Consider the following 14,710-nt stretch of genomic DNA (forward strand, 5'->3'; position numbering starts at 1 on the left):
ATGATGATAGTTGAAACAAAGAAACCATTACTCGATATAGGCACATGTAATATTCATATAATACATAATGCATATCAGTATGCACTCCGTGAACTAGGTGACAATGGATCTGAACTAATTTTGTCTGTTTTCTATTTCTTCAAGGTGGGAAGATTACTCTCATGTTCAAAAGAAAATGAAAGTTCCATTGAATCGTTTCATTAAACATGTGCCGTCCAGATGGCTCACTATGGAAACTGCAGCTGCCAGAATTCTTCAGCAATAGATTGCAATTGAAGAATACTTTTTAAGGTACATCCCAGCTAGTAAAAGATCACTGTTAAATACACATAGTTACAGGAAGATAGCGGATTTGCTGAAATTACCTGCAATTAAAGCTAAATTGATATTTGCTAAAGATAGTGCAAACATGTTCAGCCGTTTTACTCTAGTTTTTCAAAAAGAAGAGCCTATTGTACATGTGTTATATGAAGAAGTCGAAAGCCTGGTGAAAATATTACTGTGACGAATATGCAAGGCACCACTTACTGGTGATGTAAATGTCGATAATCTAGGTGATGGAAATCTTCTTCCTTTCTGTGATGTGTTCGTTGGAGCGGATGTGAATGATGAACTGTTAAAAGTTAGAGAAAAGCAAAGACTTATATTCTTAAAGCAAGCACACCATCATTATAAAACTGCTGCAGAACATATAATGACAAAGTCCTCATTACTTAAACCAATACTGAAATGTTTTCAGTGTCTTCAGCCTAACAAGAGAGTGTTAGACCAGAGTTCACTTGATATTGTTACCATCAGCAAAACTCTTCCATTGAACATAAATACAAACCTGCTTTTTGATGAGTGGAAGTTATTGCAGTCAGAACCAGATCAAGACATAATTGACAAGTGTGAAGTAAGAATTGACAAATACTGGTGTCATTTCATGACATTAAAAAATGCTTTAGGGTCTCCAAAGTATCCAACAGTTTAAACTGTAGTCAGAGCTGCATTGGCAGTATCACATGGAAATTCAGATGTAGAGATAGGGTTTTCAATTTCATTGAGAATTTTAACAGAAGACAGGTCTTTGTTGTCAGAACGCACTCTCAATGCTGTGTTAATTGTAAAGTCAACCTTAAAAATATATGACAACAAGCCACATTTGGTACCTGTGACAAGAGAGCTCCTGAATCTTGCAAGGTGTGCTCATCAGAAATATGAATATTGGAAATGTCGAGCATGTGAAACTTAAGAACATGAAAACTGCAAACTTTTGTTGTGTATTTGAATGCAATGATATAACTGCATTGTGTCTATGAAATAAATGTAACTAAACCATTGTGTGTTATTTTATATTATTAATTAAGACTTTGCAGTTGGACATTTATTAGTATTTCCTTTACAAATTTTCTGATCGAGTTAAAAAATATGAAAGAAACAATATTGGTTTAATTTTTATTTGAGTAATATTGTCATGGTACTATTGTTGTATTGTGCCTTTAATAAATTATGTAATATTTTAACACAATTAATAGTTTCTTACTTAGTTGTAGGTACCCATTTATTTAATAATTTTTGTCATTACTTTTTTTGTTTAGAGATGTATATACCATATCTTGCAGAAGGAGATGTACTTGTAATATCTTTTTTACTATAATTTTACTGCATAATGACTTTATGTACATATGTGTAGGTTACTGAAAAATAAAAATATGTTATAATTAACTAGAATAAAAGTTATTGTGGAAAGGGAATGGTATGAGCAAAATATATAATGCTTTTTTCCCCTAAATTAATTTATAATCAAAAACAGCATTTATTTACATTACTTGTTAGTAATATTTACAAAATGTTTCCTAAATATTTTCTAACACTGAAAATTGCAAGACTTTAAAAGAAAAATAAGAAATTGACATTTCTTACCGCAAAACTTAAAGGTAAATTAAACTATAAAGTATAATTATGGAATGACATACACACATTGTATTTTTGCTCATTGGGGAGAAGGGTGACCATTCTTTTAACGACGGTATTGAACACTTTATCTATTGTGGTTTCGGTTGTAGCAGAACAGGGACTCAAGTTTTATATACTGGATTACTTGGTATGCTGAGTTAATACTGTGTTATTTGTTGTACTCGACCATAAAATTGTATGAAAAATTCTAGAAATGTTAAGGTTTCCGCAAAATTTCAGTCCCTAAAAAGACCCTCGAAGGTCCCTTTTCTTATTCTGTTGGTCCCTGAAACACCCTATTTTTGGAGGTCCAGCTGGATGGCAACCCTGATATATTAAAATAATTTTTTTAATAATAAAAACAAAATTATCAAGATAAACTTAAGATAAGATTAAAGCAACATGCTTTAGGGATTTAATGGCCTCAGGTTGGCTGTATATTGCATTTCTGTGAAACGGTGTTGAAAAAAAAAATCAGGTTTTTGTAAAAAAAAAACCAAACAACCTTTTTTTTTATTACATTACCTAGTTATTTTTGTTCTCAGCATGTTCAAATGAAAGTCATACAACATCCCGCTTTCTGCTACTTATTTTGAACCAGAAATGTTATAACATCAAAGAACTGTGAATTCCAGCAAATCTGCACATCCTGACATACATAACCACAGAAAGGGTATTTCAGTAAATATCATATGTCGCGGCTTTTCTGCACAGTAAAAATTAAACTACGAAAATACCAGTTTACAACATTAGAGACGTTCCTGTATTTACCCTGAAACAGAGTTAATAAATTCATACTAGTTTCTGAGAAATCCCAGTTTTTATTTCACATTTTAGTATCTGTGCATTGCCGCTGTCGCGCCATTTATTGTTTACCCTCATGGGTTTGTATGTTTATTTTGGAGAACTTTAGTCAACGGTATTGTTTAATAAAAAAGTAGTTAATATGATGGCGTATTGCAGGTGTAAAGAAATTATGCTTATATTTTCTATTTGTTGGTTCTTTGTCCAAATATCATTGAATTAAGAAAGTTTTTTTTTAAACATTTAATTTAAAGTAGTGTTTTGAAGCACGTAGTAACGAATGATTCATAAGTTACATTAGCAATTTAAAAAAGTACGTACTTAAAAATATTTTGGACGATTGGTTGGGTTAGTAGTATAGCTATATTAAAAATTCTGTAAATTTATGTGAATGGTTGGTTAAGTCAGAATAGCTACATCTTAAATTTGTAATTTCTAAGCAACCATAGTAAATATTTTATAGTATTTTTAATGTAGCTATACCAACCCAACCAACCGTCCACAATGTTTGAAAGTATTGTTACGAACGCGAAAGACCAGACCGCGATGCCAGGTTCGGATCTAGCTGGCAGCCCTAAACGACCATTCACAATATTTGAAGTTCTTCAGAATGAACACACAAACCGACACGCATAAACAATTAATGGCGGGCAGCGGCAATGCACAGATATTGAAATTTGAGCTCAAAACTGGAGTTTTTCAGAAAGTAGTAGGAATTTTTGAGGAAGAGGATTCTCCATAGAATGGGTGTTTCCCACGAAAAGGGGATTTACAATTGGCCTACAGTCAGAGATTTTCCATAAAATATGATATTTTTTAAAATAATAAATTTATTTAATAATTTCAATTTTTTTTATACTTTTGACTACAATTTACTAATTAATTTAATTTTAGAGGAATATTAAGCGGGGTATAATTTACAACTTATTCAGATAATTCAAATGATAAGATCTTGAATAGTATATAATTATATGTTCCTGTATCACAAGAAACATTAATGAGCAAACTATTGTAGTTATTAAAGTGGAATTAGACCTTTCACTAAAATTGATTAAGATATTCTATTTAAAAAGTACATTTTAAAAAAAAACCACTTGATTGAAACCATTGTTTAAATTTTACTATGGTTTAAATCATTGTGGTTTAAATCAGCCAACCCTGCTGTGAAGTGTCTTTAATCTAGAACATTCTTGACTACAGCCATAATGGATTAAAGATTTGTGATTTTGCCATACTATTGATCATCAATATATTAATAATAGAAATATCAAAGGTATAAAATTACACAATACAATAGTATTTAAAACTAGTTTAATATACTACTCTATAGGAAAAACAGCATGTCTAAACATTACTGTTTAAATGTCTCTATATCATGTTGCACTCATGATTCTGATATCTTCAAATAATCATTACAGAAGTCTATTGTGAAATTTAAAATACAAAGGAATCATTGCACTGAAATGAAAACTGAGAGTGAACTAAAAATGCAGGGGGCGCAGTAATGCGACCTGATACTGATGGTCTACAAACACCTGAACCCACCAGAACAAGCATGTACGCGAGTGTTGTTGGACTGGTGCGGGGCTAGAGTTGCCAAACCATACAATGCTCCGTTAAAGAGCTTTCACTGTATCAAGGTAAAGTGTTTGCAGCTAGCCTTCTGAAAGTGACCACCGAGGCAGTAACAGAACCTGCTCACCACTGGGGCAGTAACAGAACAGTTGCAACAGTTGCGTGGATGGTGGCTGACTGGAGGCACCTGTGTCGCAGGCAGCCTACGATGCAGTGCACAAGGCGAAGACGGAGGCCAAGCAGCGACGCCGCAGCCTCAGCAGCAGGTACAAGAAGCTGCGGGAGGACTTGGAGGAGAGAGAGAGGAGAGCCCAGGAGGAGGAGGCACGGCTCAGTCACGCGAACTTCCACTGCAGGACGGACGAAGACAAACTGGAGGTGTGGTCTCTCTGCCTCTGCTTCTAGACTTCCTGTGCAAACCAAACATTGTGTTTTTTACTTCGACCCTCTCAAATATCTATAGATTTAGGTGTTGCAGTTGTAGAAAACACTAAAAGTAATAACTACACACTAAGGTTGTATGAACACCTGCCATTAATTAACTACATGAAAATTAAATGCCTTCTTTTTAGGTTCCCCTGTATTAATATTTTTTTATGATTCTAAAAAGACATTTTTCCTTATAAAATATGAATCGAAAAATTTACTGAAATTCATAATATTTGCTTATTCAGTGGCAGATTTACAAATATCAAGGTATAGGCTGTAAAGTTTTTGCCGCCCTTGCTTAGACAATTTTCACGTCTTAGATTATTTTTACAATCCAACAATTTCATTGCAATTGCACGTAAAATAATTTTTGTATTTTTGAGTATATGTTTGAGTTAATCAAAACTCAATCATGTATGATTAATAAGGCAGGGTAATGCATGCTACTTACACAATAATTTACTTTTGGTAAACGTAAATAAATAATCTTTATTGCGCTTACAAACAGTTAAAAATAATCAACTCAGTCAAGTTATAAAAGTTCGTACAATACCTTTTTGCGCGATTTTTTGTTGGCAAAATCATTAATGATATCGTCGTAAGTAATCTTGTTCATAAATTCCGACTCTATGCACAAAAGAGCTAAAGCGATAATTTTTCTTGGCTAGAGGTCGATCTCAGATTTTTTTTTACCCTTTTAAGACAAGAATAACTTCTCTCACCCAAACAATTTGTCGCAGGTGTACATAAGGCCATACGAAGGGCTATGTCCAAGTTCGGATAAACGCTCTGCAAACTCTGTTTTCGCTGAAATGAAGATAGACTCTGTAATGATGTAGAATCTGGTTTTACCAGAATGCTTTGCGAAGATATGCGGCTTCGAAAATGTGTGCATTCTTGAACCAACTCAGTCTCTAAATCATTAGGATACATTTATTCTAAGGACAGAGCCTTTTTCGTAAGGGTTGATGATAATTCGCTCATTTTGGTCAGAAATGAAAATTTTTCATTGAAATTGTCGTACGCCTCCTTTTTTTCTAATTCGGATACGAGTTTATCAATGATGACGAGAAAAATTTATTAACCCTGAAAGTATCACTTGCGGTCTTGCGTACTTAATCGCATAATGTCCGCCATCGCATTATGTCCGCACATTTCTTTTTAAATACTTGAAGTGGAATTTTTAAAAATCCGCATAAAGTCCGCACCAGACCAAGCAACCTTGGCCACCCCTGAAAGGCACAGTAACGGGATGGAAATTTACCGACGCTGTCAAAAATGCTTTGACCTTGAGTTGTTCATTTCTCTGGAGCGGTTGCTGAGAGGGTTTGTAGCGTGGTGAAACCATCGGGACTCAGAAACTCGCATTTTATTGCGTAGCTGCCTGCGACGTCACGCGAGTTGCAAGGGGATGGGCTATATATAGCACAAGCCAGTACACGTCTCACGCGCAGACGTGCGGACAAAGCAGCTGTAACTCACACTACGACACAAAGTAGGGGAGGTAGTGGAGAAGTGGTGGGGGTACATGCGCACTGTTTCACCTTCTCAATACTCCCACCACGGTTCGTTGGGAGAGGGAAAGGGAAAGGTCACTAGACTACTAGGTGATAAAAATAACTGTAAACGCAGCGGACCCGTGCCGTTAGTGGCCATCACAATGAAAGATTAAAAAATATCTTTTCACGCAAAGTGTTTATTTTGTGTAGGCTGGCTGCGGCTTCTGAAAGTAAGAGCGCACACGCGATTGAGAGAATAAGAAAAAAAATGAGTGGCGTCTTCCACTAATCGCCGGCACCCAATTATCTCGACACCTGTCACATTTCTCACATCCGCTGCGGAGGGTCGCCAGTCACCAGCGCTCTGCGAAGTAGTGTGCCGCCGTTAATATTTTTCAACTGAGCCGAGGAATTTTGAGGAAAAATTTTTTTTTTCGGACTTCACCTCATAATGTCCGCACCCCATTTTTTTTTTGTCGAAAATGTAGCCAAATTACTGCTGACATTATGCGAGTAAATGCTGTATTCATTTCTTCATCGGGTGTTTCATCAGCAAATATTTTTCTTATCTGTTGTCTTTTTCACAGGTCTTTTGTGTACTGCTTCGACGCACTTAATTCCTTTGCCATTTCTTAGAAATACTGGAAGTTTTCTTGTTGATCTACGAAAAACTTGCGAAGAGATTCATAAAGATCGGCTACAGTAATCAAATCTATGGTAGAAGCCTGGATTTGAACATTTACTTTGTTTATTCTTTCCAAAAAAAGTTCCACAAAACCATTAACGCTGTTTACTTTTTTTTTTTTTTAATTTTTAAAGAATTCTTGTTGCTTCGTTTCGTGTGACAGGCTTTTCAGGGCAATCATTCCTGATTGTTTCCAAAGCTTTGATGACTTTGTGCCACGAATCTCTCAAACTTCTGCATGCATCCTCTCTAGTTGACCAACGTGTGAGGTTTACTCTCTTGACTGTTTTGTCTTCTCCAACGTCAGTCATCAATATCTTCCAACGTTGTGTCGAACTTGAAAAAAAAAGTATATTTCTTGGAGCAACATGAAGAATCGATAAGCTTCTGTGCAAGATTCAGCAGTTGCAGTTGCCACTAAATTCAAAGAGTGGGCAGAGCAAGGAACGAAAAAAGCAAACGGTGCTCGACTTTGAAATTTAGCCTTTAAGCCATTGTAAATGCCAGACATATTTGTGGCATTGTCATACGATTGTCCACGGCAGTCTTCAATATTCAAACCTAAGGTTTTTATTTCCAAAGTAATGGCAGCAAACATTTCTTCAGCTTTATGTCCCACTGAGGGCAAAAACTTGAGGAATCTTTCACAGGGTTCTCCTGTTTCGAAAACATATCGAATCACGAAGGTGAGCTGGTCCACATGTGCTATATCCGGTGTCGAATCGATGATTAAGGAAAAGTATTTCGCCCTTCTTATCTCGTCTCCAATTTGCTTCAAGACTTTATGGCCCATCAAGAGTATAAACTCATCACAAACGGTCTTCGATAATTTACTGGTATTTCCGGATCCTTGATTGCCAAACCGTTCAATATGACTGGCTAAGAAAGGATCGAACTCAGGTAACAGTTCCAGAATCATAAAATAATTTCCGTTGTGTGGATCACCGAACTTTTTACTTTTTCCTCTAAAAGCGAGTTCTCTTGAACACAGCCGCTTCACTACAGCAACAATCGAATCCTTTTCAGAACATTTCTCCAATAAGTAATTTCTTCATAAATTTGCAAATGCAGTAAATAGTCGATTCGACTATCAATGGCACTTCTAGGTTTCAGACTAAGGATACTGGATTTTTGACGTGCAGAGTTTTCATGCTGAGCTACTCGGTGTTCTGCATTCTTCCAGTCATTAAATCCTTCATTCTCGAACTGAGTTTTATTCTCCAATGGACCGAATGCCAAACACTGTCCGCAATGTACGGAACTGTTACTTTCAGAGTAAACCAGCCAATTTTGGTCCGTCACTTTATTGTTTTTTATTTTTCTTTGGAAGATACTCACTGGCAAGAAACGACGTTGATCAGCATATAGTTTTTCACTTTTAGAGAAATCAGAAAGCTTGTTTTCATCGAAGCCGCATCTTGCCATAATTTCCCTTAAAGTATCATTAACTTTCCATAAAGCTGGATCTTTGTTTTGAACTACAGTTGTTTGCTTTCGGTCATCATTTAATGACTCGGTCTGAGAGGCATCTTCAATTTTGGAGCACTCGTTGTCAAGAACATAATCATTGGTTTTTTCTTTAGTCGATTGTTCGACAGATGACGGTTGAGCAGCAGATTTCAAGTCCATTTCATCCTTTCCAGATTGCATTTTTGAGGTTCCCGATTTTTTGACACAATTTTCATTTTTAAAAAAACTGTTAATTTTTGTGGTTTTTTGTATAATTTGCTCTTCTTTTTTTATTTGGCCTTATTTTTGTACTCTGCTCCACTAAGATGCTTTCTCCCATAACTCATTTTCACAATTGTTTCTTCAGGAACTGAAATGGCAAGGATGAAATTAAGAAGTTTATTTCTCATACACAAGCAGCGATATCCTTTGTTCAGAATTCACACAATAAATAGTTAACGTAAAAACGTAATTTTTTTATGCTATAACGAAAAATTAAAACTTCTTTGCATAGTTTCCGATGAATTGTTAATTGTGAATCATTATTTCTATTTTTTTATGTTTGCTTCATTGAAAAATACAAAATGACAAGATAACCATCTTTAGAATACTATTTATAGTTAATATGAAAATGTTCAAAGGTTTAATGTGACCATGTTCCAAGCTTCAAAATGGAAAATATTTTTGCAAGGCTTTTTCAATAAATTGTTTCGTTACAGATGATTTATTATAATTTATTATGATTATTAAAAGTTTTTACGTACCGGTGCTGTGAAAATATTCATACATTCTACTAGTGTTGGGCCGATTCCTAAAATATACCGATTCCGATTCCATTTTCGATTCTTAAATTAAAGGGTCGATTCTTCGAATCCGATTTCGATTCCTTAATTTTTATCTGAAATGTTCAACAGAGTAATATACTAAGAAAAAAGAAAGGTTGTTTATGATTTTAAAAATGTAATTGCATTGTGTTTCATTTTCTGTGCAGAAATTAACATTATACAGTCAAACCTCTATCTATCGTTTTTCAGGGGACCAACAAAAAAATTCAGTAGATGCGGACATTCAATAGATGTGGACTTCACTCTAAGAATTTTTAAAAAATATTTCAACCTCAAAATTAGTGTCAGAAATATATCAGTTACTTGTCATTAAAGTTAAATCAGTTGAAAAATAAATAAAAATGGAAGTATTTTACTTAATTCAATTTACACTTACAAAAAAAAAACATACGCACAATAAATCTACATGGAAATTAAAGTCTTTTTCAATATCCTGAAGTCTGAAATATGTTTACTCATGTCATCAAATGTAGAGCTGTACTGAAGAAGCCGATTTTGCCAATATTTAGTTGAATCGGCATTTCTGCCGACTTCCGATACGCTTGTTAATTTTCGGCCGATATTACTGAAAAACGAGAGAGACTGCCATAACCTAAAAATCCACGATTACCCTTTTCGCTTTTCGTAGTAGTACTGCATTTTTTGAGATCGCATTATTTCTTCGCAACATGTGCCAAACGTACATATAAAAATTTAACATCCTATTTTTCAATAATGTTCTTTATTTTTAATATGTCATAAATAAATACATTACCGTCACGGTAAATATACATCTCGGTTGTTACGGTAACTGTAGTGCAAATGTGGTAGCTATCGTGCTTCTGTAGTAATTATGGTATCGACAAAGAATCTTTAGTTCTTTTTATGGTAATTATCTTAGGATAATAATTGGGTTTGTACTGTAGTTATGGTACATCATCCATATTTCTTCGTAAGTTGTTGTTCATTTGTCTTTTCTTCATATTTACGTGCTCCATTACTTGGCTGCAGATTTAAGTTGATTTTTACTACTGTATACTATCGTTACTGTTTTTATGACGATTTCTTTCTAAGAAATGGTTATTTCTGCAAAATCTTTATGGTTAAACGATCATCTATTATAATTTATAGTGACGGGACCACATATTTTGTACGATCAATGCGGACAAAACGATAATTCGAACATCGGTACAAGCGGACTTTTTTAACCTTAAGGCCTTTTCACAATACCGCGATGCGACGCGATCTGGCGACGCGATGTAGCGAAGGCAGCGACGTAAATATATGTCGCCAGCTAGTGCACTTCATAATAGCGCGACGCGATCGCCATGCAGATGGCGAAAAAAACCGAACCAGCCTGCACTCTGCTGGGGATATTTTACAACATGGTTGTAAACAAAAGTTTTTGGCGGTAATATTCAGATTGTTATTATATTTGTACACTGACTGACTGGTAGAAGCATTTAATTATGGATATGAATCGCGAAGCCCATAATATGTTTCTAACCAAGCATTATTTTTCTCCGTCTAATTACAATATTTGTTAGGTACAAGAAACATAGTACAAACACGGCTTTTTCTGAACTTCATCAATCAGACGCTCTTCAAAACTCATTTCAATTGAACAAAATCCACGTGTTGTTTACTAACATTACTTAGATGCATTAATACATCGTTTCTTAACTCTTGTTTTCAGTTCTTCTTCTTCTCTACCACAATCTTGTTTCTGATTGGCTGTTATTTCTGACGTCATCAGCGACATCGCCGAAGCGACGAAACAGCCTCGTCGCCAAGTGAGCTGTCGCGCATCGCGGGCGATGTAGTTGTGATTGGCTGGTTTGGTATGACGTCACGTCACATCGCGCCGCGTCGCGTCGCATCGCGGTATTGTGAAAAGGGCTTTAGTTGTATGGCAATTTTGCCGGGACCGTAGAAAGTATACGATAAACACGGACAATCGATACATGCGAGTTCGATAGATAGAGGTTTGACTGTATACAGCTTATATAATGTTAAAAAGTATGTTCATTACCATCAAGTTACGCTACCTTGAATTTCTAGCACAATTTGGCCTTTTAACCTTGCACATAGTTAGACGAAACACGTGTTCAAACACTGCCAATAATCAAAGATGTCTTATGAGTTATGACGTAAATTGTAAATAATGTTATAACTTAACCAACTTTAGATACCTTACATTATCAACTCAATTAATTAATTGTAATAAAAGAGGTTTGTACAGTTAGGTTAAGAATTTTATTTTCAAGCACAACTAAATAATGATCCAAATAAAATGACAATATAACCTTGTTTATACATATTTCAAGGGACCAGGGCGAAAAAAAATAAAAATAGGGAAATGTAAAAATAAAACTTTATTATCTCATTATGATGGAAATGACAAGAAACAAATATGCACCACACTAAAATTAAATGTCAGAGATGCTTACGTTTTAATATATTACCTAGAACTTAATTATCTCACTTGGTGAAAAGAATAAATCCATCCATTCTTGCAGTTCTTCACAACCATAAAGAGAAAATAATTTTTCGGTTCTTGAGTAAGAAAGTTCTGTGCATGTTTTACCATCTCAAAATTTCCACATATTATGGTGAGATTTTCTTACACAAAATATTTAAACTCTTAAAATAATTGCGTGTTAACATTTTAATTCATTTCAGAAATTTATCGGAAACAATTCTGTTAAACTAACACAACTACTTTCAAAAGATTGTTTATGTTTGGTAATAAAAATTTACGAACGTTTCAGCAGCAATGTTTGGAAATTCAGATTAGCCAACTGCCTTTCCAAAATATATCTCACGTAAAACAAGCATCGCTGAACACGCACAAGAACGGTGATTTACAGCAATTTGGTTATGTTGCTTTTAAACTTATTTTAATATGGTCGCAGTAATAAACTGTGAATTTGGGTAAAATCTCATTCAAAAATTATTTCATTTTAATTCTTTAAAGTTTATAGTGCAGAGATGTGAAACATCTTAATTTTCACGTTCACGTCACCAAAGATTTTGTTCATGGCCGTATGGTTTTCCATGGCAGGTAGCACAAAAAAAAATTAGGTTGTTTACAATGGCAAATGTATCTGCCATGATCAAATAGTTAACGTTTACATTATTTTACTTGCCGTTTACATTTACATCATTTTCTTTAAACATTTATGGTTTTGTCTAATTATTTTTGAAGGTTTACTATTAAATGCAGTGCTGCTGCAACGTAATTTCCGAAAAATGCTTTCACTTAACCCTCCGTCGGGCGCAACTGATCTGACAGGCACAGGTCATATGTTTTAGTTCGTTTGGATGCCAATAGATGGCAGTGTGGGTTGTGCTCCTCAGTAGCTGTATATTTTTCATTGTTCTTTCAGTGTGTATATGTGAGTTAGTGTGAAACCAAATATTATGCTCGCATGTGGCAAAGTGGCCTGAGAAGCACATTGCGCCCGAACTCATCATAATTTGTGAAGTGTGTACTTTTCAATTATATATAGTAAATTGATGATTTTGTACATTTTATAAGATATTGCACTGAAATTTAGTGTTTGTTATGTTTATTACATGCATGTTTTTGCCCTGTGTTTGTCAGACACATTGCGCCCACATATGATATACATTTTATTTTGTGGCAGGTTTTCATGAAAAATGTCACTAAAATTCTATGATTTGAATAACTCTGATCATTGGAAAGAAATTACGGACTATTTGCTGGAGGATGATGATGAAAGTAATGAAGATTTTGGCGAAAAAAGTGACATTGCATCTGAAGATGGGGAGGAAGAACGCGATTCTGACTCGGAAAGTGAGCAGGAGAATGAAGATGAGGGTAGCAGTGATGAAGAAGATGACGAAGGTACTAATTTCTTTTGGGGGAAAGACAATCAGACAAAGTGGAGAAGTACTCCTCCTAAGAGACAAGTGCGAAGGCCACCACACAACATTGTTACTAGACTGCCTGGAGTAATAGGGGATGCCAGAAACGCAAAATCTGCTGTTGATTGTTGGGACAACTTCTTTTCTGATGACATGTTAGATGATATTGTCAGATTCACCAATCAGCATATTGAAAGCATTACAGAATCATTTTCGAGAGAAAGAGATATAAAAACAACAGACATAATAGAAATGAGGGCTTTCTTTGGACTCGTGTACTTAGCAGGAGCTTATCGAGGGAATCGGCAGAGTTTGGAAGAATTGTGGGGGACTGATGGTGACGGCATCGAAAAATTTGGAATAGTGATGAATATAAAAAGATTCAAAACTCTAGTTCGTTGTGTAAGATTTGATGATCGTAGTACTAGATTACAGAGAAAAGCAACAGATCGCCTTGCACCGATTCGGGAGATTTTTGAAAAATTTGTGAAGAATTGCAAGAGCAGTTATTCTCTTGGGAAGAATGTGACAATTGACGAAATGCTTCCAGGATTTCGTGGTCGATGTCCTTTCAGACAATATATACCTTCCAAACCAAATAAGTATGGCTTGAAAGTTTTTTCACTAGTTGATGCAAAAATGATTTACACCCATAATATGGAAATCTATCCAGGAAAGCAGCCGGAAGGGCAATTCGCGCAAAGTTATAAGCCAGCTGATGTAGTGACAAGATTGGCTGAACCCTTGTTTGGTAGTGGACGCAACATTACGGCAGATAATTGGTTTAGTGACTTAACTCTTGTCCGCCAACTGAAAGATAAGAAACTCTCATATGTTGGTACCTTGAAAAAAAATAAAAAAGAGCTCCCGCCTTCTTTCGTCGCTACAAAAGGGAGGAAAACACATACCAGTGTTTTTGGATTTTGTGAGGGAATGACTATTGTATCATATATCCCAAAACCACATAAAAACGTCATTCTTGTTTCAACGCTTCATGATGACAGTGCAATAGACCCAAATTCTGGTGAACAAAATAAACCAGAAATAATAACATTCTACAACTCAACAAAGGGTGGTGTAGATACGGCTGACCAGATGTGCTCAACGTACAATGTGGCTAGAAACACCAAAAGATGGCCAATGCTCATTTTGTTTTTTATGCTGAACATAGCTGGCATCAATTCCCAAGTTATTTACCTTGGTAATGGCCTTGCTGCAATGAGGAGAAGAATTTTTCTGAAACAACTGTCACATGAGTTGGTGATTGGCGAACTTCGTCGAAGGAGTGTAAAAACGATTGGCATGCCCTTGGATTTACAGCAAAGGCTAAAAAGATATCGACCATTGCCAGATGATGAACCTGATCCATCACCTTCAACATCATCATCATCGAAACGACGACGATGTTCTGCATGCACCGCAGAAACTGGAATAAGAAGGCTGTCAAAGTACGAATGCAGAAAATGTAAGCGGGCACTTTGTCTGTCTCATGCAAATTATGTATGTGATACTTGTTTTTCAGCACTCAGTGAGTAACTATCATTGCCTTCAGATGATAGGTGGTTCATGATTGACTGAATATTTTTGTTTTCCTAACTCGCTTAATTTACAGAATG

At 35.4% G+C, this 14,710-nt stretch overlaps 1 protein-coding gene across 5 annotated transcripts in view; it reads left to right on the forward strand.

Moving 5' to 3' along the window:
* The window catches only part of LOC134541497 (dnaJ homolog subfamily C member 17-like), a 210,725-nt gene that overhangs the window by 17,319 nt on the left and 178,696 nt on the right, over positions 1-14,710 (forward strand). For 4 of the 5 annotated variants that reach the window (XM_063384987.1, XM_063384991.1, XM_063384988.1 and 1 more), the window contains exon 3: positions 4,516-4,695. The exons of the other annotated variant lie outside the window; for it this stretch is intronic. In XM_063384987.1, the coding sequence (XP_063241057.1) occupies positions 4,516-4,695 (180 nt within the window). The remainder of the gene's footprint in view (positions 1-4,515; positions 4,696-14,710) is intronic. 5 annotated transcript variants of the gene reach the window in all.

The sequence above is a fragment of the Bacillus rossius genome, assembly GCF_032445375.1.
Source record: "Bacillus rossius redtenbacheri isolate Brsri chromosome 4 unlocalized genomic scaffold, Brsri_v3 Brsri_v3_scf4_1, whole genome shotgun sequence".
Classification (NCBI taxonomy): domain Eukaryota; kingdom Metazoa; phylum Arthropoda; class Insecta; order Phasmatodea; family Bacillidae; genus Bacillus; species Bacillus rossius.